This window comes from Zootermopsis nevadensis, unplaced genomic scaffold (genome assembly GCF_977971745.1).
Source record: "Zootermopsis nevadensis isolate Lab colony 2312 unplaced genomic scaffold, Znev_1.0 Znev_ptg000027l, whole genome shotgun sequence".
In the NCBI taxonomy this organism is placed as follows: Eukaryota; Metazoa; Arthropoda; class Insecta; order Blattodea; family Termopsidae; genus Zootermopsis; species Zootermopsis nevadensis.
Window position 1 is genome coordinate 1,889,155 of NW_028259159.1, and position 27,043 is coordinate 1,916,197.

Genomic DNA, 27,043 nt, shown 5'->3' on the forward strand with positions numbered 1-27,043 from the left:
GTTTAGTAGGATTATAGTAACTCGAAGTCAGAATCAATGTAAAATTTCAAAACAAGTGACACGGAAATGAGTTAGAAACTTTGCACAGAGTTTAGGAACTTATTGCAGGAAAGATCCCACAGAATAATCCTACTCACAGTTTACACATGCCCTTTCAAAAAGTGTTGTTGGAGATGTGTCTTCCCGTCTGTTAACTAAAAACTTTGAAATGGTTGAAACGCACAAAAATATAATTTTACATTTTTTATATATGGATAGGAAACTTGATGTCTAATTAAAGGAAGAACACAGATTGGGGGTGTTCGAGAACAGGGTGCCGAGGTTAATATATTTAGACTTAAGAGGGAGGATGTATCAGAAGGATATAGATATTTGCACAACTAGGCGCGTCATAATTTGTAACATGCGTTGAATATTATTAGGATGATCAGCTCACGGGGAATGTAATAAAACACGCACGGAAGAAAAGACAAATGCTTACGTATCTGCGATCTGAAAAACTGAAGGGAATAAATTTCTTGGAATAATAATATTGAAACGGACGTTAAAAATTTGATTGTGAGGATCCAGGATATGGGCCGATGGCGGGTTCAGGCTCCTTGAAGGATGGCGAATTTATTGTCTACCTGCGCTACCATGCATTTCTCAGCAAAGTTTCTGGTTTTATTTGTGATATTTTACGAGTTTGAAGGAACATACACCAGTGGCTTAGCAACATGTTTCTATAATCCTCTTCATAAGTAAAGTTTGTCCCACTATACGCCATGTAGGCGTTTGGGGTGAGCGGAGGTATAGCTTCTCTCTTCCTTGACCTCGGCACTAGATGGGGGTGAGTGGTCAGCATCACGCCCCGGCCGGCTTTACCCCCGGGAAAGGACCCCGGTACCCATTGTAGAGGAGGCTTCATAATGACTTTAAATTTCAAAACCTTCTTCGACTCTCCAGGTGGAGAAATCGAACAAAAGCCGTGGAACACGTGTAACTAGAACTATGAAAAGTTGACTTTGATGATTAGACTCTTGGCCTAATCCTCACTTTTATATCTGTCCCTTTGAATGTTCCCGTCTTATCCGCCGATCACTTTTTGTGTGAACGAAACGAGATGCGGAGTTCATGCGCAGATACTGAGACTGCATGGCGCTCGTTTGGTTGGGGCCAAGAGCACTGTACCCAGTGCATCCGTCGTCTCGAGATCGCCCTCAGTTTACGCGACCCCTCTGCGCCTCGCGTCTCGTGAACCTCGCCATCACATCGCATCGCGAATTTACTAGTGAATTTCAAGTTTTTCGCGAATTGAAAAGGTGCACCAGCAGCATATTATTAGAAATAGTATACCACATTTAATCACTGATACCTTTGGTTTTCGTTATAAGGTTTCTGCGTACCATTTTTTTAAAAAAAATGTCTGTACTGTGTTTCGATTTTGTATCTCAATTTAATGAAATCTATAGATTATGAGTGTTTAAAGACAAAGTGCTGTGGACAGTATTTGAAAATAAGAAGAGAAAGTAACAGAAGTGTGGAGAAAATTACGCACTAAAAGCTTCACACTTCATCACACATGGAGAGGTGATAATTAAATGCCATGGTTTAGTCAGTAAATGTATACAAAAAGTAGCTGGTTAATGCATTCAGAAATTTAGTAGGGAATCTACAGGCAAGAGACCATCTGAGAGATCTAGATCGGAGGAAATATTAAAGTAGGTCTTAAGAAATTGAGTATTAGGATGTTACCTGGATACGTCTGACTCAGGGTGGATGAGAGCTCTCCTGAACACGGTAATCAACTTTTGTGTTCCGTGAAAGGTGATGAATTCCTAGAACATCTTAGCATTTATCAGCTAATCAAGAAGGAATTTGCTTCTTGGAGCGAGAGAGTTATATTTGTAGTACTTCACTACTCATTTTGCACGTGGGTGTTATGTCTGCAGACTGCTAATTAATATTCAATTATTCCTTCATTATATACTTCACAGTTGGTTTTCACTTGTGTAGGCCTCGTCATGTTTTTTATTTGCAATCTATACCACTAGTCCTTAGTAGTTAATGATGTATTAAGACATAATTCAAGAAACTGTGTTTACAAGTAACTTAAATTTCTTATCTTGTTAATGTTTTTACTACCACTACTATTACTACTACTACATAATGTTACTTTAATGAATCATACAGTTTAAGAAAATTTGTTTAAATTATCGATTCCAGTAATGACTCCTTACTCCCTCAAAAAAAGTCATGAGAGAGGAAATTACTGGAAATTTATCTGTTCACAGTCACTTGTTTAATATTCTGATTTTATTCTGATTTTTATAAATTTTTGTTGTTGTTTGTACTGAAAAATAGATAAAAGAATGGAAGGCCGTTACGACTTTAGAAAACTCGCAATGAAATGAAGATATCTCCTTATGCGTCCAATAAAACTAATATAATATTCTGCGTACTTTAGTGTAAATTTTTAAAAATGGTGCAACTGACTAATGCTGCTTTATAAATTTATTATGAATGTTGACTTGTTCTTATACGAACGATCAAAAGAAATTAAGTTTAAGACCAGTGTTGTGCTCCATAAGTTGAACGAAGACACCACATAATTGTAATCACTTCTGTCTATGGTTATATCTCAGCTCTTAAAAATTGTTTCATTTAGATTCGTCTAGCTGATAAACTGTCAAAAAATGTAATCCACTGTGCAAGCGTAATTTTTTTTAGTATAACGTACATATAATTAAATCTTTTCTGAGTGAAATAAGCTTATGCATTACTGAGGTTTTGGGGAATATTACAGCAGCCATTTGAGTGCTTTTAATTGACACCAGCGAACCATAAAACTGAAGCGATATAAAACTGGCAGTATATCACTTTTTATAGACTAGTTGCGAGAAGAAAATCGGTGCCATCATATCCCAACCTGTTGGGAAACTAACAAGTGTCTGCAATCTCACTTCAAGAAGTAATGTCAGTGGTTTTTTATTCGTTTATCAGCCACATTGAGAGCTATTTGTACTAAAAACTGAGTAATAATATTATTAGAATGAACTACTCTTTTATGGTACAAATTTATATTTAATTCTTACGGTTAAACTGATACAAAATATGTATAAATATCTGTTAGTGTAGTTCTACCAACACTAATTATTATAATGTTTGCGGTATTGCTTGTATTTGAAATTTATTTTCAGGGTATCACGTAATGTTTAAAAGTATGTTTATTCCTGAATTTTCTTATCTGAAAATTAAATGACTCATATAGTGTGCTTCTTATACAGAGGGATATTGTTGGAATTTAACAAGAAATTCTTGGGTTATTAACGCATACAATTTTTATTCGAAAAAACTTTCAAGTCGATTTGAATTTTTTTTTTAAAATTTATATACTATTATTCACTAATCAAAGCTCTGTGTAAACTATTTTAAACAAAATGTAGTAACTTATAACATATCCACGAAACATTTTGCGTAAGTCCCTTTCGTAACATACAGTTTAAGCTCCAATAAGAAGACAAAATTATAAAAAAAAACTGTGCACAATTCCGAACATGGCAAGTGATCACGAACTGCAATGAGCCACGCTACTCTGACTTCCTCGTGCGAGGATCTGAATGAAGCATCTACTCTAGCTGAAATTCAGAGATTGCTCCTGATGGATGACCGACTTCAGTCACTCACACCGGAATCGAATCCACATTTTAATTCATCACTGCAACAATTTCCCCTGTTTAACTTCAGTCTGGACGAAGCGTTGCGGATATTGTTGAGCGAGAGGCAACGAGAAGATCGCGATTTGGGTGGCCAAGCTGAAGTGGCGCTAATAATCGTGTACGCCTTATTGATGGTGGCAGGTCTCGTGACGAATTTGCTTGTGAGTTTTGTGGTTGCAAGAAGGGCGCAAATGCATACAGCACGGAACTTGTATATTGTGAATCTGACCGTATCGGACATAACATTGTGTGTCATCTGCATGCCGTCTACACTAGTCGCCATACTCAGGTATGTAGTCAACTGCTTGCTTAACATTTGTTGATCATTAAAATCTCTGCAGCAGAACCCGTAGGTTCAGCACAGCTAATATCAAAGCCTATCATTGGATATGATCTCCAGTCATTTCCATTTGACTTTACACTCACAAACTGTTTTTGAAAGATGCATCTTAATGTTATTCTTCCATATTATTATCAGGATTGCAAATGGATATTTCCTGAGAGATATCTCCGACATAAATTCAGCAATTCCTTTTATTTCTAGTTACATGCCCAGCACATCTACACTTGGAATCCACTATCTTGACAATATGTGACCTGAATAACTCACGAAGTTACTTTTGGGTAATACCCACAATTACGTATTATTGCAAATATGTTGGATGTTATAAGAACATCTCTGATACGATGTCTTGTAGGACAACAGGAGCTTAGTTCGCTGCACTATGAAACTACTTATGCAAGACACATTCACTAAGTTGTTAAATTTTTTCAGTACTTTTATAACATTTTTTTGTTTTGCTTTCATTCTTTATACTGATTTATTAAACAATTCATGAAGCAGTAATTCACAGACTGCGTTCTGCAGAAGCCTCGTGCTAAATTTGTGTTAAGTGACTGCAACGTTTAATATTGTAAGTATACGGGGGTTTATTCCCTGCAAGTATAAGATGATTTATGTTCGAAGCCCCTTTAAGTACTGTGCTAGTGCTGCACACCCTCTTAACGTACAATGGTGGATTCAGTCGGACCGTGGGGATAACTATTTACCTGCAATACGTGGAATTTACTTCATGCCCCAATACACTTAAGTGGAGTGATTCTTATTCCAATAAGAGAATCTCATTAAATACCACCTGTTGATGTTCACTTCCTGAGTTGTAACGCCGTGTGTGCCTTTAAGTAGATTCCAGAGATTCCCAGGATACTGCCTCTACATTCAGGTTGAAATTGACATAACGTTACGGTAAAATGGTTATTACTCTTTCCTGTTTAGTTGGTCTCGGGTTTAAATCTCGGACCTTAGGCATGACTGAGACTTTTTATTGTTTTCCTCAACGCCTTTAGGAAAACTTTAGAATAAGATCTTGCAAATGACACGCCCGCTTCCTTCCACATACTTCCAAAGTCATTAAACACAATCTTCCTGCCACGCCGTTAACAAAAGTATCGTTAAATGAACCAAGTCGCAAATAAGGTTCCTAAATACTGGATCAGCGGAAGTGCTTGTCTGACCTTTCAGTCGATTTGCTGTTTTTAGTTTGAAAATCTGGTTGCAGTGTTTGTGACATTTAACTGTACATCTGTTAGGCTCAGACTCAGACTCACCATCATCCTGTCAGCAAACAAAACAAGCACACATCTGCTTGCTCTGTGCATGCATATGTTTATTCTGTTGACTGTTTATTCGTCATTACACTGGACTATATCTGCACGTGTTTCAAAGTGAAGAGTTTTGAACTGCATGCACCATGTTGAAACTGTGATTCCTTGAAGCAATCCACGTGTAAAAATGCAATATGCAAACTAAAACTAACTTCCAACATAGGTTTAGATGTTTCCATTATGGACCCCTCTAACTACGTCTCTGTTAGTCTCTGGTTATGAAGTGCAGATCTGCTGTCTTTTAACATCCAAGATACACTAGGACCACTCTAACTAATTCTTTCACGCGTGGCAAGGGACGAAGATAAAAATGGACGCATAGGTCTGCGAGAGTAATTAAACGGATTTTGTTTGAAAATTAACTATGTCGTTAACATTATTTCTAATACTATTTAGTAACATATTTTAGGAGGGTAGCTCAGTAACTGGCTTTTACTGGATGTAGGAGCAGGATTCGAAACCTACTACTGAGCAGAGAAAGTAATCGATATACATTTTACGGAATTTTAACTATTAATAATAAGAGGAATGCCGGTAATTTATTGCTTATCAATTTACCCGTTGAAGGCTCAATGGTAGCAATAAGAACCACATGCTTAATAACAAACAATAGTACAATTTGCCCACAGAATATATTGAAGGGTTTCCTATGATTCTCAGAGCAAACAGCCATTATTTGCCTTAACAGGATTTGCTAACTGGTCTTTGTAATGGAGACGTGTTGTGTTTTGTTTGCATTATGGACCGAATTTTTAGACAGCATTCAGATGAGCGCTGGATTCAATGGGTTATGAGTTTGTATTGTAACCTGCTATTTAGCAGATACATAAGAGTATCTATATATATATATATATATGACGAAGCAGTATTCAGAATCAATAGTGAGATGGAACCTAATGTTTAAGCCTACTGTACTGCGTAAAGAGCAGAGAAAATGTTTAGTATTTGTGGTTTCGATGCAAATTACTGAATTCATTTGGCGTCTTAAATTTTAATAAATTATATTGTATGCTATATATATGAGATAAAATTAAAATTAACAGCACGTTTAAAGCTACTTTGTAGCTCAGACATGTAAATAAACACTTACGACCTTCGCATTACGACTTCATTATACTCATTACTTCGCAGGGTAGTGGCAGATCTTTAGACTTATTTTGTAAGATACGTGTTCGAATTTATGCCTGGTTACATACAGAGTATCCTAACTCAGGAATTTAGTAGTTTAGTGAGACAGGATCTTGCAGTAGCTCCCGGTCGCCATCTCACAACTCATAATGCAATTTCACTTCACATCACGCAGTGATAATATGCTTTTATTCACATCCATTAGAGTTAAGATAGTATAAAATATAAATTTACTATCAGTCCTCTAAAATTAAATTATTCAGCTTCTGTTTGTACGAATATTTCATAGCTCTGTTTTATACTAAATCAAGTAAATTAAAAATAAACCCATAAATGGTATTACGGACTGCAAGTTGAAGAGACTAACGAAAATAAGGAGTGTTTAGTTCACTGTTCACCGGATTTTATATTTAATTTGCTTTTTTTTTTAAAAAAATAAGTGAGATTCAATCGATGCGAAGTTTTATATCACAATTAGATCATAGGATTATATTTTATAGCACCCTAGCAGGTTCTTTAGCTCCTTTCACATTTAATATTACATCGATCGCCTCTCCATCTTCGTCCCTCACAACAGGCTCAAAATTTAATACCACAAGTTATTTTAATTAAAAATTCCAACCAATTTCATGGACCAAAGTTCTCCTTGAGAAGTCGATAGATGCTCGACCGTTCAATAAATTTTTCACCTTTTATGGACACGAAGGTTAATTACCGTGTTCGAAAGAGCAGATACTTGACTCTATCTCGTACCACTAGGAAGGCCGTGTTATGAAATATTACAGGCCTGGGAAACATGTGAGGTCCAGTTTAAAGCATACACCAACGCCCACGTACAAAAACTATAAAAAAACCTTGTTTTCCATTAGAAGACGGAATTTATCCTGGAAATGGAAACATCTATTTTTCTGAATCGTCGGCCAACTAACCTGTTACAAAACGGTCTCGACATTCAAAAATACAAACGTCTCTTAAAACAAATATAGAAGCATGAGTAATTCGATTTATTCACGAAACTTTCTCCCTGAATATGACTGCAAGATATTACAGGCATTTCGAACGTGTTTAATACAAAATTAGGCTCTTATTTTGTATACTAAATTTGTCATAAAAGCATGTTCTATCCGATAAAAAATTTCAGCTTGTGATGAAGACGTTCTTATTTTTAGGAATATGTTGTTAAAACTAATATATTTTCGTGTGGAAAGGACTAGACTTCGAACAGAAGCTATGTGACGCGAAAATAACATTTGCGTTCTTACGTCGTGACAGTGATGTAGTGGGCTTGAGGTTTACTCAAGTCTCCACTTTGCCTCATTCTGGCTGAACTACACACGTTGAAGAAAAAAGCAGTTTTACAGTTATAAAGGCGAGCATATATTTAACGCATTACATGCCATAAATACTATATTGTAGCAATCTAAACAAAAGAAGATCTTTAAACAACTATAGAGTTTCACTAAGATTGTTACTATTGGTGTGGCAGAAATAATGACACTTTTGCATAGTAATATTAGAGTATACTGATATTCTCATGCTTTTAACTTGAAGGTCGCCGCCTTTGATTTACGGAGGTATAAAAATGGAGCATACCAATATTCTCAGTTCCGTAGTCAATATATTGGTAAAAGGTTGCCAGTTTCCCGGCACTCGCCTTCGCTAGACCTGACGATAATGGAATTTTGGTAAACAAAATTTGTTCTAGATTATCACAAATATAAAAAAATATAAAATCAGTATATATTTACCCCAAATCTTACCACAACTAGAACTGTTATCAAAGTTTCCCAAAAGCATAAAATGCTATGACTGCACAATATCGCCCGTCATCGAAATCCATTATAATATTAAGGAAGTATCAACGTACCAGTCTTCGTCGGATGTTTCAAAACATCCATCATAGTTCAGGATGTTTTGTGTCTTTCGGCCGAACACCTTCAAAATAGAAATCCATCGTGTCACCACTCGAGACCTCTTACAAATATGTATGGTAATATGAAAACAGTAATCTTTCTTGTTTAAGCAAGCTAAGAATTGTGGCGTTCTCCAGTTTAAAAATATTCAGTGAAATAAAGAATAAAACATCGGGGAAACTAATAAATTTTGTGTATATCACTTTTTGTTTATTTCTATCTATCACGTTCTGTCAATCTGTGATTACAATTTTTATTTTCGGTTGTTGACAAGCATACAGCGTATCTGTAACTTCCCAGATAAATTAATGAAACTATAGATTAAACCTGTCTGTAACTGTGCTCGTTAATGATTGATATTTTTGACATTTTTCGGTTATGTAAATTATTTTCATGTCGTTCAGATTTAGTGACACCTGGATCATCATTAATTCGGCGTGTATGCTGTAACGCACATTTTCCATTAGTCATATATCGACAGGGTCATCCAAGATTAACTCTATTTGTGACTGACTACTTTGTGCTTGGGGAAGTATTCTGAGAGTCTAGAGATCCCATCAGAATACGCGTATCGTGGAGGTAAAGCTGATTTTACTACGTACTAACAGAATAATTGACCTACTAACTACGTAGTCATTCACTGTCGACTATGGTCTTCTGGGCTGTTGCGTCGTAAATTTTTTAAGCTGATAACAAGTACACCACAACTGACATCTTTACAACCGACAGAACATCGAGACAAATAACTCACTAAAAACAACTAATCCAAAATTTGAAGTTTTTGCTAAGACTGAAAGAAATAAGTCCGTCTGGGGAATCAGTCATGTTTGTATGGAACAAATTTCCAACGCTTTATTTGGTATTGTCAGAAAACGCTTGGTCGAGTATGAAATGAATATTCTTTGACGCATTTTCCTCACACGTAAAGAATCACACGTGAATCTGACAGTGTATGAAGAAAGATGGACGAGCAGCTATATTTTCATGCAGCGAAAACTATCAGCTGAAAGTGAAATAACTATTTAAAAAAATGTTCACAAATTTAGTTTCGTTTCCAGGAAATATCTATTATAAACCTTTCGCTTTCTTCCCGCTGTTAGTGATGAATAGCTTGTCCAGTTGCGATGTACATTTTATAATCTTTATTTAACCCATCCGGTTGAAGGTGGAAAGATTGATTCTCCTGTTTCCAAGGTAATATTTCATGTCCTGTGACACTGTGCCCATGCAATACACTTCTTTAGATTCATGTGAAGAAGCTTCCATTTCCTATTATGGAAGAAGCACTGGCCAGGTTTGCTTCGATGTGATATCTCTTTTAGAGGAATAAAACGCATAACTGCTTTACATCCGTCCCTCTATCCGTATGTTATAATTCACAGTACTTGTCTCTATTTATACTTACCCCCTTGTTATCTTCAGGGTTAAACCTTCTCGTACGTAGCCTACATGTTTTTGTGACAGTCAATACTGTAATTAATGCTGTATATTTTAATTCGTACATAATTTATTTTTCCAAACCGCGTGGCCTATAAAACGACGCCTATATTCGAGAGTGTGAAAGTTATAATTTCGGCTAGTGTATCGTTTATCCCGAGTAAGATTTTTGTAATTTATATCTCAGTTCTTCCAGACATATTCCGGATTTCTTTCTTGAAATATGTAACGTTTTTCCAATCATTTGCAGCTGATCTTGCATGATCATCCATCTCATTTCAAGAGGCATGCCTATAATCTGAACATCTGATTGAGTACTGTTAAATAACCCCGAAATCACTTTTTTAATATATTTTAAGGTCCAATTGCTTCTTAACAGCTACTTGTGTTCTACTCATTTATATTTCAATTAATTGATGTAGATGTGTGTTCCGGTGAAATTTACTTTTGTACGTGCTTGTGGGAAAATATATTAATGAAAATTACGTCTTAATTTTAAGCCTGGAACTAATGAACGTAAGACGTTGTGATGGCCCTTGATCAATCGTCCCTTTTTAAGCGGCCCTTAATAGACACTGATTTTGACATGCATGATGTAATGTCTTTTCCAGAGATGAAATAGCAGTATTGTAAACAAGTAGATTCTTGCTAATGAGAGACTGCTATTAATTATCGTGCTCACATAAAGGATGATCTGGTCATGGTTTGTCCTCAAATACCGGTGATAATAATTTCTCAGTTGCTGCAGTGCTAAATGCTCTCGCCACATTCCCGGTAACCCACGCTACCATATCTGAAACTCTGAAGGTTTACACAATACCAGCGTTTGTCCCTGAGAAATTACAGGACGGATCAAGTAAATGTCGGAAGAATTTCTTCATATTTACGTTTATATGGTTATGTTGAAACAGCATGAAATTTGATTTAGTTTCTTACAATCTACTAGCCACGTACCTTTGTGACAGAGTATATGAAATTTTCTACCTTCACTTCTTAACGTTCGTTATAACATTTGTTTCAGACATATTTGTGTGTGAGACGTATAAATGCCGCCTGCCAGAACTGTAGACAATGAAAACTTGGACTTGTGCTCAGTAATTCAATTTACTGACAGTATAACAAGTTTGTTGCATGAAACTAAATGCGTTGGCTCTATGTTTCTCTGTTTGAAATAACTATTTTTGAGATATATTTTAATAAAATGGTTCTGTCGTGACATGTGTTTAGAAAGAGAAGCAATATACGAGGAGGAAATAGACTGTAAAGAAATTGCTGAATGGTGGTGATTATGTTTCTGGAATAAAGTAACTTGCTCGGAAACTCGTTTTCCTGCATACCTGGTGTAAGTTGTCTGTCAATATGATGTCTTCTGCGTGCTAAATTTTGACTTGTAGAGCTTCTATGACCGTGACTGGAGTACACCGTGTTCCTTAAAAATCCCCATAAAAAGAAATCCTGCAAGATAAATTCTCGACGTCTTAGTGGTCATAATCCTGAAAGTATAATTGACTAACTCCATTAAGCAGAGTCATGTTTGAAAAGCTAATAGAACACTCAGCTCAGGGATTAGGTAACTTTTGTTAATCAGCCTAAATAAATACATTGCTTGGAATGCATTAGAAGGCGGTGGGTGTTTAGTGTCACGCCCCGGCCCCTTTAACCTCAAGGAAAGTATTCTGGTATTCATGTATTACTTGGGTAGGAGGCTGAGTTTGTCAAGAGTTGGTGTAGTCGGTCTGCCTTGCCTGGAAACGAATCCCGGTCGTCCAGCCCGTAGCTTAGTTACTGTTTAACCTCAGCAGTAACACTAATTGTAGTGCGATACGTTTTGGGATTGAGATGTGGATGTTACTGGCTCAAAATCACTTTCGTTGAAAAGGTGTTGAATCTTCAGGTTCTGCTGTCAGCTGCAGGTCACTGTCATTTGTTTGGGTCTCACAAGGAACATTGTGTTGCAGGAGGCAGTGGACTCTCGGTTCAACCCTGTGCAAGCTCGTTCCGGCGCTGCAAGGTACCAACATTATGGTGTCTGTCGGTACGATAACCGCCATAGCCCTTGATCGCTACCTGACGATCGTGCGCCACTGTCGTAGGGACGGAAGACTCCAAACTAGGCGTCGTGTGATGCTCAGCATCGCACTCATCTGGCTGCTGGCTGCGGCCGTCACAGCCCCCGTCTGCTACTTCCAGGTACGACACCAATTTCAACTTCAACTGAAAGTGGGAAACCATTTGTGGTCAGTAGTCAGTAGGCGCCCGGTCAGAATCTGAAGTGAATCGCGGTCCCTGAAGTGGAGATGCGATTCAGCCACTCCCCACTTGACATTTTAAGAGACAGATGAAGCATCATGTACTGTAAAGCGTATTCGTTTTATGTGATCCAAAAGGAAATGGAAGGGGAGTGTTTTCATGGAGCGAAACGCATGCTAATGTCTGAGAAGTGCAGGGAAATAACTAAAGCTGCTTCTGTATAAAACTGTGATGTAATAACAGTAACAGAAATCCCCTTCATGAGAATAACAAAGGGTTTTCGTAACCGTTGTTAGCTCTTCATCGATTTAATTACGCTGAAGCAGATTGTTTCTAGTTGTGAAAAGCATTGCATTGCCCTCTTTTGTTATCGAATGCAGCGTTCTTAGAATTAACAGGAGGTTTAGTGTTTTGATTACGGGAGAAAAATACTTTACGCGTTGTAATAATGCAATAATTCAGTAAATCGCAGAAATTACAAAAAAGAATTCCGGAGCCAAATCGAAGGCTTTGCTCATTGTGTGGTTTATTTTAATGTTCAGAGCAATTTTTTTTAATTCTCTCTAAAACAAGAAAAATATTTTTTTATTATTACGTACTAATGCTTTGATAGTTAAACCTGGAAACAATGGTTGTATTGTGGTGCCGAAATATCGTCAAAATCGGTCACTTAGAATAAAAAGGGGAGGTGTGAGGTTAATAATAGAACAGTTTTAAGCAAGTTTGTGAGAATGGAAGCTGTTTATATTATGTTTTATTCCATTTTAAATTTTTTACCAGTACTTCTAATAAAATATAAGATATTTTGCAGTTGTGGGACACTTTTTAGTGCTTGGAATAATTCAATTTTCTGACCTTGTTCTCCTTACTTTGTAATTGTTCCCTACGAAATTTAGGTACAAACTTGTTGCAACTCTTAACATACGTCTGTTTCTTAGCTCCCTGTGTATACATTTTACTCCACGGACATAAAATCCCGAAGTCGTAAACCGGCATCATTCCTCCTTTTGAGTGCCAAAGTTGTTACGTCCTTGTCCCCCGAAAACTTTAATTTAAAACGTAGATTATATTTCCGTCCTACTCTCTTACACGATCAACCAAACAGTACTCTCCAGAACTCGTAAATTCTGACGCATAATCTGGTTATAAATGTTAGAGACTTAACAGTTACTTTGATGTAGGAACATGTAGAAGAAGGTAAATGAGCCGCTTAAACGCATACACTTACAACTGAGAGGCACCGCCGAAATATGCTAAGCATCGAGAGACACAGGGAGTGTTGAAAGACCCTCTTAAATATTTACAACCTTCAATCGAGCTGATTGCTTTACAGACGCATTAATATATTTTAATAGATTTTGCCCCCCCCCCCCCACCTATAGATTATGCCTGAGGTTTAGTTAACGGAATTACCACAAATTACAAACATTTGGTTACCTGAATTATGGTTCTAATTTTGTCGTCGTGGAAAAATCGTGTTTGTATTTTCTACAGTATCTGGACGAAATATAATATTAGGCTACATGGCATTCTAGAGATTATTCCTTCCTCCATCTTCAGATAGAGTGAGTAGCTGACTCAGATGATCTAGTGTAGTTATAAGGATTAGCGATAATCGTTGCCGTGATGATGGAAGCAGTAAACATGTCTGAAACGTTGGTTAATTGTTACTAGACCTGACGGCGCAACATAAAAGAAGACAGACATCTTCATACATGTCGCCGTGATAGATTGAAATCTCACCTAGATTATCTGTAACTAAATGGGTTCGCAGAGTAGGCACACTTTCTTTCCACCAGAAGACGGAGACAGTACCTGCCGTCGAAATGTGTGGACTGTTCAGAAGTCAATGCGTGCTAAGCCACTAAATTTATTACAACGCAACAAAACATTTTATTAATTCAGCCATACAAGAGTAAAAAGTATTTATATAAAAGTGGTGCTTAATAATATTATTTTGTTGGCATAAAATTTTTTCAGTAAAAAATTACACTTCTGACCTACCCTGTGCCAGAATAGGTCTCTCAAGCAGTCACGTACATGCTATAAGGCGTTGTATTCAAGCTTGAGGATTCGGGCGGTCTGTGTAAACTCCTGTCACTAAAAAATAACATTGCGAAATCTAATACAGGCCTCGGCTTTGGACGGATTCTGCGGGACGTCCCAGACAACGAGAAACAAACAGGATAAAACGTAACAATTTTCAAATAAAATGTTTTCAAGAGTATGTAAGATACTGAAGTACTAATGCTAACATATTTTAGGTAACATGTCGAAGGATTCTCGCCCGACGGTTAGTTTAAATGAATTAAAATATAGCTTTTAACGTCTCACTTCTTTTTCTAGGGTTATAATACCTTTTATTTTTGCTTTCCGTTTCTACCGCTCGGTACGATGAACTTATAAAGATGTGCATAGCCTGGAGGACTGCAGGAATTTCAGTAGCCTGTCTAGAACTGGTGGACATCCCGTCCGGAATTTCATTCCTTTGACACGATAATTGGAAATCGTCTAGCACAGTGATCCATTACTTTTCAAGCTTAAAAATTGTACATCCTGCTTGCTTTCGTATCCTCCCTCACACGAAGCAAACCCCAAGGAATAATGAAAGAGAAGGTGGATCTGAGGCGATGGATGTAAAGTTCTCCTCATTATTTCAGCTTCTTCTAAGAGAGCCGAATTCAATTTACATTCTGTCGGCGTGTAGAAGACGCGGGGATTATTGATAGCTCATTTCTCTTATTTAACCCACTGAAGACCGAACTTCATCTAAATAATATTAAGAAATCAGTTCCGTAGTTAAGGAAAATATAGCTTCTTCGTTGCAAAACATATTTTTGTTTAACAGAGAAAAGTCACCTAAAGTTTAAGGAAAAAATTGCTCTTTATTCTGAGAATAGTACTTAGCACATAAATATATTCTCTAGAAGAATGCAGTTAGTGTAGGTTAAACATGTGGTGCATATAGAACCTAGGCACTACTGTATTTTAATAGGTTAGCGAGAATGGAAAGGTCAACTGAAAATTTAAAGAAACGTATATTCCAAATAAATTCTATAAAATGTTGCTTAACTCATGGACCATGGTTTTCATCTATTGTTGGTCTATTGCAGGACAATGGAATTGTGTTTTTTCTTAATATAATTACATATGTAATCAATTGTTTAAAATAATGACATCCTTAGACCCGGATGATACTTACAGCAGACAATCAATTCGCATTTTTACCCTGAATTTAATATCTCATATACATCATTGTTAAATCAATCCACATCCTCACACCTGCTTCTCTTTAAGAAAATTTTAATCCTCCCTTCACGTCCTACAGATACAATTCTGTGTGAATGTCATAATTAACATATGCACTTGTTGCAGGTGGTGGAGGCGGTTACGTTCCAGCGCGTTGTGCTGTATGAGGCGTGCATTGAGAGGTGGCCGTCGCGGCGGGCGCGTCTCCTCTACGCAGTCTGCCTCCTGCTACTGCAGTCCGTGATACCGACACTAGTCGTCGCGACGGTACGTTCGGTACTAGAAGCTTCTGCTCTTATTTTTTATTACGATCAAATGGTCAGCTGTAAGAATTTGCCCAATCGTAATTATTTCATCTTCTCCCTTTCACCATTTCTATTTTTCCATTTTACTTTTTGTTTATTTCTTTCACGTAAACACGTAAAATTTAAAATATACGAGAAATCTGTAATGTTGTCTGTTCTTTGTATGGGCGTAAAACGTGGTTTCTGTTATTAAGATATAGGGTGTTTAAGAAGTGGGGGTTGGGAGAATATTTCGACCCAAGAGGGATACATTGATGGAAGGCTGGAGAAACTGCAAAATCAGACAATATGACTGGTCCTTTTCATGAAATCTAATTGGGATTTTTTTTGCGCTCATCTGGAGCGGAACTCGTTGAAAATTATCATACCGATGTTAGGAATATTTCGAGCATGCCCTGCATTGCAGTGGTGCTTAAGCTCAGGGGTAATTTTGGCGTACATTTGAGTGAAGTCGTTTGTTCCAGGTACACGCCCGAATCGCATCTTATCTGAGCGCCCACGCATCGACCCAGAAGGATTCCCGTCGGGCGCGTAAGGAACTCGAACGTAATCGTAGGACGACTCTGCTCCTGACTGGTATCGCAGTGCTTTTTGCTGTCAGCTGGCTTCCATTAGGTTAGTAACATTCAGCTTGTTGTTGACTTCAGGCAACACACACGCTTACATTAAGACACTGTAACTTTAAACTTGCTTAAAAATTTATAAATACTACAGATTTAGCCGCGGGCCGGATGTTGGTTATGCTACATCTTGTATGACAAATATATTATTAAGTTCGGATATTTTTAAATGCATCTAAACGGATCACAGCCTCGTGCTGTAACGAAATATGCGTATTTCAGAATGTAGAGAGGTAAGATAAAATTTTGCCTATGTATATATCTCTAACGTTTACGGACTTGTTATTGCTACTGGTACATCAATAAAACCTGACGTCATCTGAAACAGACGGATTCCTGGAATGACTCTCAACGACTTCTAGAGCTTGATTGCGTCAGGTTCTATTTCTCAGTCCACAGTTACTCGAGCTTTTGGGAACCAGAAATGGGTCATTGAATATAAATTGGCTTTGGATCAGAAGCGGAAGTAAACTGAATTCCCTGGACACAAAGGAGATGTAACTTCCGCTTCACTCGTTGTGTGTTTGTAAGCATAGAAAGCGCAGATCCTGTGGTCTGAATCTAATCTCTTTTGTTTATGTTTTCTTGAAGGAAAAGTAAACAATGGAAAGAAATAGCTATTTTTCCTCAAAGCGTATTTCACTTTTAGTTCTAGATACATGAAGGCCGGCTATGAAGAAAAGAAACTTTCAGTCACCATTATATTAAGAAATACTCCCAGCGTATAGAGAACACTGTCGGAGTCTTGAGCGTATATAGAAGGACAGTGTTAAAATTGATCCTTTGAGAATGAGGCACATGTATGTAGACTAGATTTAACTGGATCGGGATAGGTTTCAGTGACGTTATGGTATTAAGACTATAATAAATCTCAGCATACTATAAAGGACTAAAAATGTATTAACTAACCCAGATGCTGCGGGATTCTCAAGAATAATTGTGCTTTGTGGAAAAAAAGGAAGTAATACAAGGAACGAGACATTCTATTAAACCTAACAATGTTTCAGTTAAAATAAAAACGAACAAATTAAGATCATGCCATAATACCAACAAATGTAAAACCATAAGCATTTTTTATTAGCCGTCATAATATTAATCCACAGTAAATGTCGAAAGGAGTGCCACAATTTGAACTCAATCTTCAGGGAGATTATGGAGGTAGAATGTTCTTTCGAAACATTGGTTTACCACCAGTAGGCTAAACGACGCTACAACCCAGGTATTCTAAGCTGTATTTGAGGTTTTATCTTCGTGGTAATTAAAACAACCACTAGACTAAATTATGTGTGTATCACATATCGGGTAAAAAGTACAGTCTATAGCCTACCTTTCGTCAAGAAACATCACTATAAAAATCATCGACCGCATCATCGAGGCAGAAAGGACCTTTGAAATGTCGTAAAACTTCTACCAGACGACGATACATATAATATTCTTGGTTGGCTTAAAAATTTGGATCGCGGGTGAATGTCCGTGAAGGTACAGACCTAGTGACAGGCTGATCCCTGTCAAAAGTTTAAAGTCTTCGGTGTTGCAGAATTAATTCCAAATTGGAACTGCGCAAAGCTTATTATTCGCAGAAGCCGAAAAAGACGTAAACAACTATATTTAAAATAGAATGAAAACTATGATTTATTAAGACAGCGGTGTAGAAATAAACATTTACGGCGTTTAATCACTAAAAACGTTTCTATAACACATAATGTACACACAGATATCTGTTACATTTCATGTAACGTATTTTATGTACTAATGTCTACACTGTATGGAATATGTCATATGTGAAGACTGATTACTATCATAAAAATGTCCTCTTTATATTGGTTCTAAACCATGTGAATAGTAAAATAGAACAGTTCCGAATGCATTCTATTATGTTGTGTATCTATACAGACACGTGACATTTTCAGAAAATCCTCTTTGTGTCTTCAACACGCGGGACAGACAGTAGTGCATAATTAATCACCGTATTCTGAAGAAGTTGGAGGAGCGGAAGTGACGTGCTGTATTGTAACTGAGATGCCGCTGGACGTGCTTGAGAGTCCTCCTTCCGAGTACAGTTTACCGGATATCACGGTTGACTGGTCAGCACTCGTGCTTTAAAAATGGGAAATCCGATGTTCGAATTTTATAGGACTGGTGACCGACCATCCTGTCGAAAGAACTCGCAGATAGACTAACAATACCTAATGGCAATTACTACTACTACTACTACTACTACTATCAGTAGAACTGACATGTCCTTAGCAGTATTTAAACTGGCATTTTATAGGTTGGGGCTTCAGATATCTGTATTCACATTAAATAATCCTCAGACTAAAAGAATCTGGGAATGACTATTAGGAGTGATACAAATAGAGGAAAACAATTCAGAAAGAAACGCTTTTTACTCAGTATGACTTGAGGTTTCCACGGCGGTGAGTCCGAAGATGATTGCCATCTTCGCTTTCTCTTCCGTAAACAAGTCCTTGAAAAGAACTTAGATTTATTCAGGGACCAAAATGTAATGGAAATTAGTAATTCTTGAGAGCGTACAATAAACAACTCGGTCGGTCACTGCCGAGGGTCATTCGGCCCAAATTTCCGCCAACATGCTAAATTCTAACAAGAGCGTATCTTTTATTTGTAGGTCTGTTCTCTGTGCTGGTGGACTTGCTGGTCACTCCCACAGCACCCGCGTCCCCACGGGGCTTGTACGTCGCTCTGGCGGCGTGCCATGTCATAGCAATGACGTCCGCTGTTTCTAATCCAATTGTGTACGGATGGCTGAACTCGAACATCAGGAGGGAATTCCTACATCTGCTGCCGGCCAGGTGCGCTTGTGCTACTCATCGCCGCTCGTCCAACGACCGTGCCAAGGCCACTGCCATAGGTGGGTTCATGTCACGATTCATTGATTCTTTATTTGGTTTACAAGACCGACCCGTCGAAGATGACGGGAATGAAACTTTCTCTTGTTGGACACTGATACAACTTACTGCAGCGTTGTATTTGCAAATCGAATTAAAACTACAAAATTTATAAAAACTCTTATAAATAAAATTAAGTGTGAAAACACGTTTACGACGACTGAAGCGAGGTTCCTGTCAACGTACTAACACAAAATTGAACTACCCGAAGCCAGATTCCAGAAGCCAGACTCCTACCAAAGACAGACTGCCAGACCCCCAACATAGGCGCCACCATAACCTCGTTTACAATCCCCTCTCCTTCTATGTAAAAAGCTGACATTTTGTTAATTGTATTTAGAAATGTCTGAACACTTCCTTTTGACTGTTCAGGAGTAGCCACCGAAGACGTGACGACAAGAACGCAGCTGAACCACTTCAGCGTGGCGCCCCTGAACTACGGACCTTCTGGCGTGCAACAGACCGCAGCAGCGGAGAGCATGGTCCTGCTCACGACATCCAATCAGGATTCTCTGAAACTCAAGGAGTCTAGCGAGGTGTCTGTGCTTTAGCGAAATGACTAATGATTGGTCATGTACACACGGCAGTCATGTATTGTCGCAGACGTAAGCATGAACTTTTAGTATGTACATACTGTTGGAAATAAGGCAACTAGGTGTCTGTCAGCGTAAATGAAATTTTGAATCTGCTCCCTCTATTTATCCAGCCCCCTGTCCAATAGGCGTCGTGGACAATTTCCCCGGCTGGAATTTGGAGACAATTTTTCATATATCTCAAAGAAGTTTCCCGTGTTAAGATTTAAATGCTTAAGTGTTGCCAGCTTTATTAAATTTATAGTTTTCCGAAATAATTTCTTTTAGAATGGAATAAGTTGTTCAGTGCTGAAATTAAATTATTAGGAGGCATGAGAATACATTCCACAAAATAAAAATCCGAAACAATTTTAATTTTACACGTCTCAACAAAATTAGCTAGTAGTTTTAAATAATGTCAGTAGCAAAATTGATATGTTACGTTTGATTAAACCCTTTATATACTATTTGATTTTATCCGTTATAATATTAATTCAGATACTTAAAATGCATTTTCATACCTATCACAACACTAGATATATAATTACCGAACAACTTCATGTGCAATGGACCCCTTTATTTTTATTGAAATACGTCGATAAATTTCGGAAATTGAACTTAAGAACAGATAGACAGACAATCAGTGCCACAATCTGTGTGTGGAAAGCAAACAAACGAACAACATAATATCTAGGACTGTTGCTGTTATGCGACTTAAAGAACTGTAGTCAAATACCTTCCACTTAATTGGTTTTGACAGCAGTAGAACAAATGCACATGAACTCCAGTGAGGTATGCAAACTGCGTACTCCGATTCTCTCCGAGTCAGGGGACACCGTAATAACATTCACACAGAAAGAAACCTGGACTCTACAACTTCATTTGAATAAAATCTAATTAACTCTTAGGAAGGTGGAAATCTTATTATCCCGGAGAATGAAGTTTCATCCACAATAGAGTGACGCTTGTAGGTTTTTTGTTTCTCTGAGAGATGGTGACATTTTCAAAAGAACTCGGCTTAGGGATCACTCCTGGAAGTAAATTAGCCGCCATTACAACATTACAGTATTATAAAAGTTCGCCATAGTCTCCGTTGTATAAAAGAAGTTCATTACATGTTTGTTATTTTATCCTCATCTTTGAAAGCAAATTAAATATTCGGTTTATATTTCTCTTCGTCATGTGTGGTCATAAATAAAAGAATTGAGTTCTTATCGAACTGTTTATTAAAAAATCTATTTATCTTTATGAAGCATAGTCATTTCTGTGAATCTAGTACGGGCGAGGTCTCCTAATGAAAACACCCGGCTCATGGAGCTGACAAATCGCATAAATCTATTTCTGCGGTTAAGAATGTGAGAGCGATAACTCAGTTATTCTGCATATCTTGAAGGATTGGCGCTTAATTAAGCACCAGGGACAAATTTGCCTTTAATGAACTCAAGAAAGAAAGTTTAACATATGACTTGATCGGAATATGTTAAAATTCCTGTTCATATCATTAACTTATTCAGGATCTCATTTCTTAAATTTCTTTGAGTAAGAAACAAATAAGAATATGTATTTTCAGACACATTCAGAGCCTAATTCACGACATTAATTACGGCCCATTTAGCCTCAATTTTGTTTTCAAAATTATCAATAAACACACACACACACACACACTCGCAGTCCATTGAAATATTAGAGTGGAAAATTGGGTCAAACTTGCGATAAAAAAAGGTGGAAAAGTGTACTCCAAATATTTTACAAATGCGTACTTTGAGATTTTCCATACTTTACTGGCCGAAAAAATCCATTTATTGCAGACATAAAACTGCTATGGCAGATGCATATCTGCTCACCCACCGACACGGTAAACTCTGTGACGTCAACTAAATTAAATAGCGAACAGCATACATGGAACCTATGTAGACCATAAACGACATTTTGCCACCGACCGACGTGTATAGTCTACTGATGCAGACCTTTCACATTACGAAGAAACAAATTATTTTACCTACCGATTTCGCGTAACCTATTCAGTTGCTGATGGCACAAACATATTGTTTCAGCTATAAATTGACTTTCCAGCCAACCGGTGACTTTATCTCCACAACTGTTAAACCCGAACTCAACAAAATTAGATAAATAACCGTGTACTTAAATTTTGATTTAACAGTGACCGATGTTTTTGCAATGTATTTACTTTGCATAAGTTACTTTATTTTGACTTATTTTTTGTTAAATATTCACCACAACACAAAGTTGTTTATATACGTATTCTATAAAATTTCTCGGCCAAAACGGCGTGAGTTTTGGACAGAAGACCGAGTTTAGTCGTCGTGAAATTTTCCAGTCATATATATTGCATGTTACTTCAGCACGATGAGTCGCTTTCTATTTCTTGATTTCATATCCACGATACAGATGCTCTGGACATATTGTGTGTCTTTTGGGCTTGAGCTACTTTGCTTGTTAAATTGTATCTAAAGTTTAGGTAGAATTTCACCAGCATTCAAAACTTGAAGTTTTATAATTTTATAATTTAGGCAACATACAAAAACCAAAATAATAATTGTACATATTACAATGCATCCTTGTCAGACACCTTCCAACTTCGGCGTCTTTCGAAAATAATTATTTATCAATCTTTATATGATTACATATAATTCGTTTCGTGTGTACGTGTTTTGCAAACTTAGTGATGTTTGGGAAATGTTATCAGCTTTGATATGAACAAGATTAATGCTCATCGAGTTTGTACCCTCTGGGCCTGTTTTATCTTCACGGTGCTTTTTTGTAGACATACAAAATACATATTAAAATGTTAAACAAAGCAAGAATATAGAGAACTTAAAAAGTAACGTAAAATACTGATTAAATGGATATTTTAAATATTAAACAGACAATTGAAGGAAGAAAGGCAGAATTGAAAATGAAAGACAGACATCAGTCAAATTACATTAAAATTCCAATAACAGTTTTCTCATCATATTAAAGAGCTCTTTATCGGAGGTCTCTTTCTGCCGAAGGGCTTAACTTTTAGAACACGTCTGTTCAGATTTGAAATCAAATCACCTTAACACAATGAGAATGAAGGTAAACATATTTCGGTACGCAAATAAACTGGCTGTGATCTTATTTTACCTTAGGCACTTCGAAATATGAACGAGAATAAATTTAAACTTTTATACACGATGCATAAAGTTTACAGACATTACGTTTCAGGCGTCGGTAACCTTGTCATTATCGTTGTTCGAATTGGCTACTCATAACTTCGTCGAGGGCCACACAAAAATATTAATTGTCATAGACCTCTGTCCTATTGCATAGAGAATTACTTTCGGACGATGTGTCCTTCCCGCAGTAAATATTACCCAGTGAAATAATGAGTGAAAGATCAGATTTATCATTGTGGTTATCTCTAGGCGCAGTTAAAATGCTCATTTTATTTTAAGGCCAAATAATACTTAATGAAAAACTGAGTGTTATCTGTGCATTGTCTGTTGGTCGGTTCGTTGGGTGGGCGTATGCATTGGCTTCAAAATTCACAAGCACATGCCGATTAAATACTTTTAAATTCAGACACATATTTATTCCCATCCGTAAATATTAGCGGAATTAGGAACTAAAGGATATCGCTAAACGTCCAACACAACAAATATTTTTCACAGACGAAATGATTTTGTTAGCAGCATTGTTTGTTGATAGTAAGTGGACAGTTTTCGGCTCTCTAATTGCAGTTACAGCTACATTACATTCTTTACGTAAACATATTTTTATTTATTTTATTTAATTTTCCCAAATTTTATTTCTGCTAACATAATTTGGAATAGTTTACTCCTGGCATATTAAGTGGAAACTATGCTTCCTTCTTTTAAACTTTCCTAAAATAAACTCTTAAAAAGACTTTGCCTCGTGTTAGAAGCTGTATCAGATAGAATGGTCTGACCTCTAAATATTTGGAAGTCGAACGTAATGCTGACAAATGATTAGGTGACTTACAATTTATGTAGAAACTGGATGTTCTTAAAACTTTTTGTAGCTGTTCATTACATTTCTATGCAGACTTGCTAAATGATCTGAAATTAAATTTAACTGTACGGAATGGCTGAATAACAAAGTTGGCTCGTTAAGATAGTTTTTTCGCTTGCGGGTAAATTTCTCTTACTTTGAGTTTAACAACGGTTGTAAGCGATCTTCTACCACAGGCTAAACAGTTCAGCTTGTGAACAAATGCGGAAATTGTGCGAATCTTCTTTCCTCTACGCTACAATGTATTTGCATAAAACCGCAGTATAGAGGAGGTAGGTGTAACGCAACACGAAGTTTGCACGTGGCAGAATTTCGGTTGCAAAATGCCTATCGTTGATTAATAGCACTAATGTTGTCATTTTACATACATGTTCTGGAGTAGCAGATTTATCTCTAGTTATTCAATTTACAATTCCCTTTTAGCATTTGTTACAAACGAAAATTTAAATTACGTGTTTGCACACAGACGTGAAATGTAATAGACTACATATGTCTAATGAATCCTGCCGTAAATTTTAATTAATATTCTTTGTCATCAGTTTTAATTGCAAAGTTTATTAAAATGGTGTTCCACTGTTAACTGAACACTCAATCAATTACCTCAATAGAAAATAGTCCTTCTTGATCAGTTACCCAAGAAATTCCCCGCTTTATGGAAGCCGAAACTTCGTCACAAGAGTTTGCCAGCAGTGTCTGTACTCAGCCAGATTAATCCCATCTAAACTATTACACTTCGTCTTCTTAAAATCCATTTTAATATTATCCTTGCATCAAGGCCCAGATCTTTCAAGTGGTCTCATTCCTTCATGATTTTCAACCGAAACTCTATACGCATTTCTCATCTTCTCCATGCGTTCAACACCCCAGCCTCACTGATCTGATCATTCTAATAATATTCTGTGACGATTACAAATCATGGAGCTCCGTATTCTGCACTTTTCCATTATTCTGTCATTATCCCTCCTAGGTCCAAGTATTCCCCTCAGCACCCTGTTTTCAAACACCCCCAGTTTGCTTTCTTCCTTTAACGTGAGAATAATTTTTTACACCCATACAAAATAATAGTTAAAATTTCTGGTAGGTCTGTACTTTAATCTTTACATTTCTTGAGAGGCATGTTGTCTTATGGTTTAATTAAAAGAAAACAACCAACGGGAAAAAGCGGTGCATCGTATTTGGCTCCGGCGAGTTAAGTTTTAGGATGACTGTAAATTATATAATGGGAATGATATTGAATTAACCGCCGTGCCCTATTTTAAGGCGCTGTCGGTGATATTTTCTGTTTTTGCCGAAGAGAAATACGAAGTGAGGACAGTCTTGCTCAGGGCCGAGAAACGAAGCGGGTACTCTAGAGGAGAAATAATCAAAAGAGGGATTTATTTTGGTCTGAGGAGCTATTGTGTTCTGTTAACCACGAGATGTCGTGAGATATTTTGAATGATTTCCATACGCGGTACTGCACTGGGAATATTAGGAACCCTGGAGGTAAATGTAGCTCAACACATGCGTCACATCATGGAGATGATGGGTATATGTAGCTAATTTACTGTAATCAGGTTACAGTGGCAGTCGGCACTGTGAAATTGGGTTCACACCCAACGAATTAACTGTCTCTTTCTACAAAGGTTCCGTACTAAAATACGGAATGACTATACTGCCATTAACTCGTTGATATCCTTATTTAAATATATTTCACAGAAAGTAATAAAATATATTACACCAAGTTGCTATAAAACACCGATATGTAAATGAAGGCTGATGATGACTGTCTTTTTGGGATGTTGCACCGTGTAGTCTTGGTTATCAAAATCTTTATAAAGAAATAAATCTCCTTTGAAACGTCGATCAGTATTAACCAGACTACGCGTCGCTACGCCCCATAAGACAGTTATCATTAATCAGTATAATTATCTTATTTTAAATAAATTAATATTATCATGCAATTAAAAGTAAATAACACGACGATTGATACTTCACCTGAAGCAAAAACCACACCAACTGTGACAGCAGAAGCTTCGATAACCATCGTAAATAAAGGACATAACTAATAAACACTCATTTTAAATGCAAATTATCTATTGTTAAAACAAATTTCTTAATATGTATCAAGTTGTGTAAAACAAAATAGCGCTGCGAAACGAAACACTGAAGAATGAATTTCTCATACTCTTCTGTAAGCAGCTGCCATCTACAATTGAGGAATTCGTACGTTGTTTTAGAGGTTGTGTTGCGCGTTGCGAGAAAAAAGTTTTTGAAATTGGGTAAGTTTAAACGTAAATACATTAAAACTAACAGAAATGATTGACTGATAAGTTAGTGTTTTTAGTGGTTTAAGTGTTGGTGCTTGAACTGTAGACTCATGATGTGCAACATTTAAAGCTGTGGGTGTAGAGGAATGGCGTCTCCTACATAACCAAGTAAGTGCTGTACTCTGATGTGTATGAGAATGTAATCGTGTGGAATACCACCTGTATGCAATAACCTCTAAATACAGTGTTATAGGTGTAGATACGGGTTTCAAGGAAAAATTTCGCATACGATATTGTTTAGTGCAACTTCGGAATTCAGGGATGAGTTATCCAACGTTTCGGCAAACGTTGCAGCTGCCATCTTCAGGGTAAATGTATATTATTCACTCTGAAGATGGTAACTGCACTTTTTTCCCAAATCGTTGGATAATTGTCAACGTTCGACGCGGCTTACCCCAGAACGCCGAAGTTGGACACTGAATTCCAATAGCTAAAATCTAAAGAATGTTATTTTTTACAGTTTTATGTGAGTGGGTACTGTTTTCTTGTTTAATAATTTGAAACAGGCGTGTATTCACGCCTCTTAATTTTCTAATCGCGGGCGGGTTCCATGTATTCTTCAGTTTTTCTGGAATTATTGGCGTGGTACTTGTAAATGCAGCCGTATACATCTTAATAAATGTATAATTCATAACCATATTTCCATCAGATTTGACGCCAGACCTCTGAAGTTGGAACAGCATTATTTTACAAACTAAGAATTCATCTTAAACTTGGTTGTAATTTTGAATCATGGATCGAGACTATTATTTTTCAAGGGGTCCAACGGAGTCGGAACATTCTATTCTCTCACGTATTGACGGAAATAGATCTAGTTTCGGAAACGTCGTGTTTTAAAAACTCCAAGACGATGAACAACAAGTAGAATACTAATAAAGTATATGATTGTACTCCATCGTAAGCAACAGTCTTGTGAATTCATCTTTTTTTGTTTACTTTGTTGTTTATTTATTGTACTGTGAGAAAGAGGT

The 27,043-nt window shown here is 37.0% G+C and overlaps 1 protein-coding gene across 3 annotated transcripts in view; it reads left to right on the forward strand.

The window, feature by feature from the left end:
- The window catches only part of LOC110828504 (neuropeptide Y receptor type 2), a 98,288-nt gene that overhangs the window by 8,098 nt on the left and 63,147 nt on the right, over positions 1-27,043 (forward strand). For 2 of the 3 annotated variants that reach the window (XM_087356619.1, XM_087356620.1), the window contains exons 1-6: positions 1,188-3,987; positions 11,800-12,031; positions 15,467-15,607; positions 16,110-16,260; positions 18,895-19,137; positions 19,547-26,180. In XM_087356619.1, coding sequence (XP_087212745.1) covers positions 3,560-3,987; positions 11,800-12,031; positions 15,467-15,607; positions 16,110-16,260; positions 18,895-19,137; positions 19,547-19,725 — 1,374 coding nt within the window. In that variant the 5' untranslated portion in view covers positions 1,188-3,559 and the 3' untranslated portion in view covers positions 19,726-26,180. Of the gene's footprint in view, positions 1-1,187; positions 3,988-11,799; positions 12,032-15,466; positions 15,608-16,109; positions 16,261-18,894; positions 19,138-19,546; positions 26,181-27,043 lie in introns of those variants that run through there. The other variant, XM_087356621.1, reaches the window with a different exon arrangement.